At 56.5% G+C, this 655-nt stretch overlaps 1 protein-coding gene across 1 annotated transcript in view; it reads right to left on the reverse strand.

Moving 5' to 3' along the window:
* LOC119585654 (protein O-mannosyl-transferase Tmtc3-like) overlaps positions 1 to 655 on the reverse strand; it is a gene marked incomplete at both ends in the record, with an annotated part of 116,247 nt that overhangs the window by 40,140 nt on the left and 75,452 nt on the right. The window contains 1 exon segment of the mRNA XM_037934330.1: positions 243 to 482. Coding sequence (XP_037790258.1) covers positions 243 to 482 — 240 coding nt within the window.

Here is a 655-nt window from a genome sequence, read left to right on the forward strand (position 1 = left end):
GTGCTAAAAGTTCTCATGATGAAAATGGCAACTTGTTCGCTCTCACAGGGAAGAGCGAGCAATAAGAAGAGGTTTCGGATTAAAGCGCTGCTTGGGAGGAATGAGAGACGGTGGTAGAGGGGAGAAATAAGAGAAAAAAAGAGAGGAAGAGGCGTGAAGAAAGAAGAGAAGGAAGCGAGAGCGTGACAAGAGGTCAGACCCCCTTCACCCCCCCCCCCGAAACCCCTCTCCCCAAAACGTACCTTCTGCACGATGAAGAGCTCGTAGACGGCGCAGATGGCGATGATGGTGATGCCCTGCTCCTTGCACAGCATGGCGGTGGTGGCCAAGAGCATGGCCAGGACCAGCAGCCTCCAGTCGGTGGCCACCCGCACGCCACGGGGCCCCCTGACCTGGCGGGTGGTGGCGCCCGAGTAGGCCACGAGCGCCCCCAGGAAGAAGAGTGAAGACAGTGTTTCCGCTCGGCCGACCACGCCGGTCACCTGCGGAGGAGGAGGACACGCGTTAGTATCTGTCGGGGCTCACGCCGGCGGGGCGAGCCGGCTTCGTGAAATGGATGTCGTGTATTTGGCGTTTCTTGACCTTTTTAATGTCCCATTTAAAATCATTCTGGGGATAGCTTTCTCCAGGTAAAATTTACGCGTCATAAGCATTC

The sequence above is a fragment of the Penaeus monodon genome, chromosome 20, assembly GCF_015228065.2.
Source record: "Penaeus monodon isolate SGIC_2016 chromosome 20, NSTDA_Pmon_1, whole genome shotgun sequence".
In the NCBI taxonomy this organism is placed as follows: Eukaryota; Metazoa; Arthropoda; class Malacostraca; order Decapoda; family Penaeidae; genus Penaeus; species Penaeus monodon.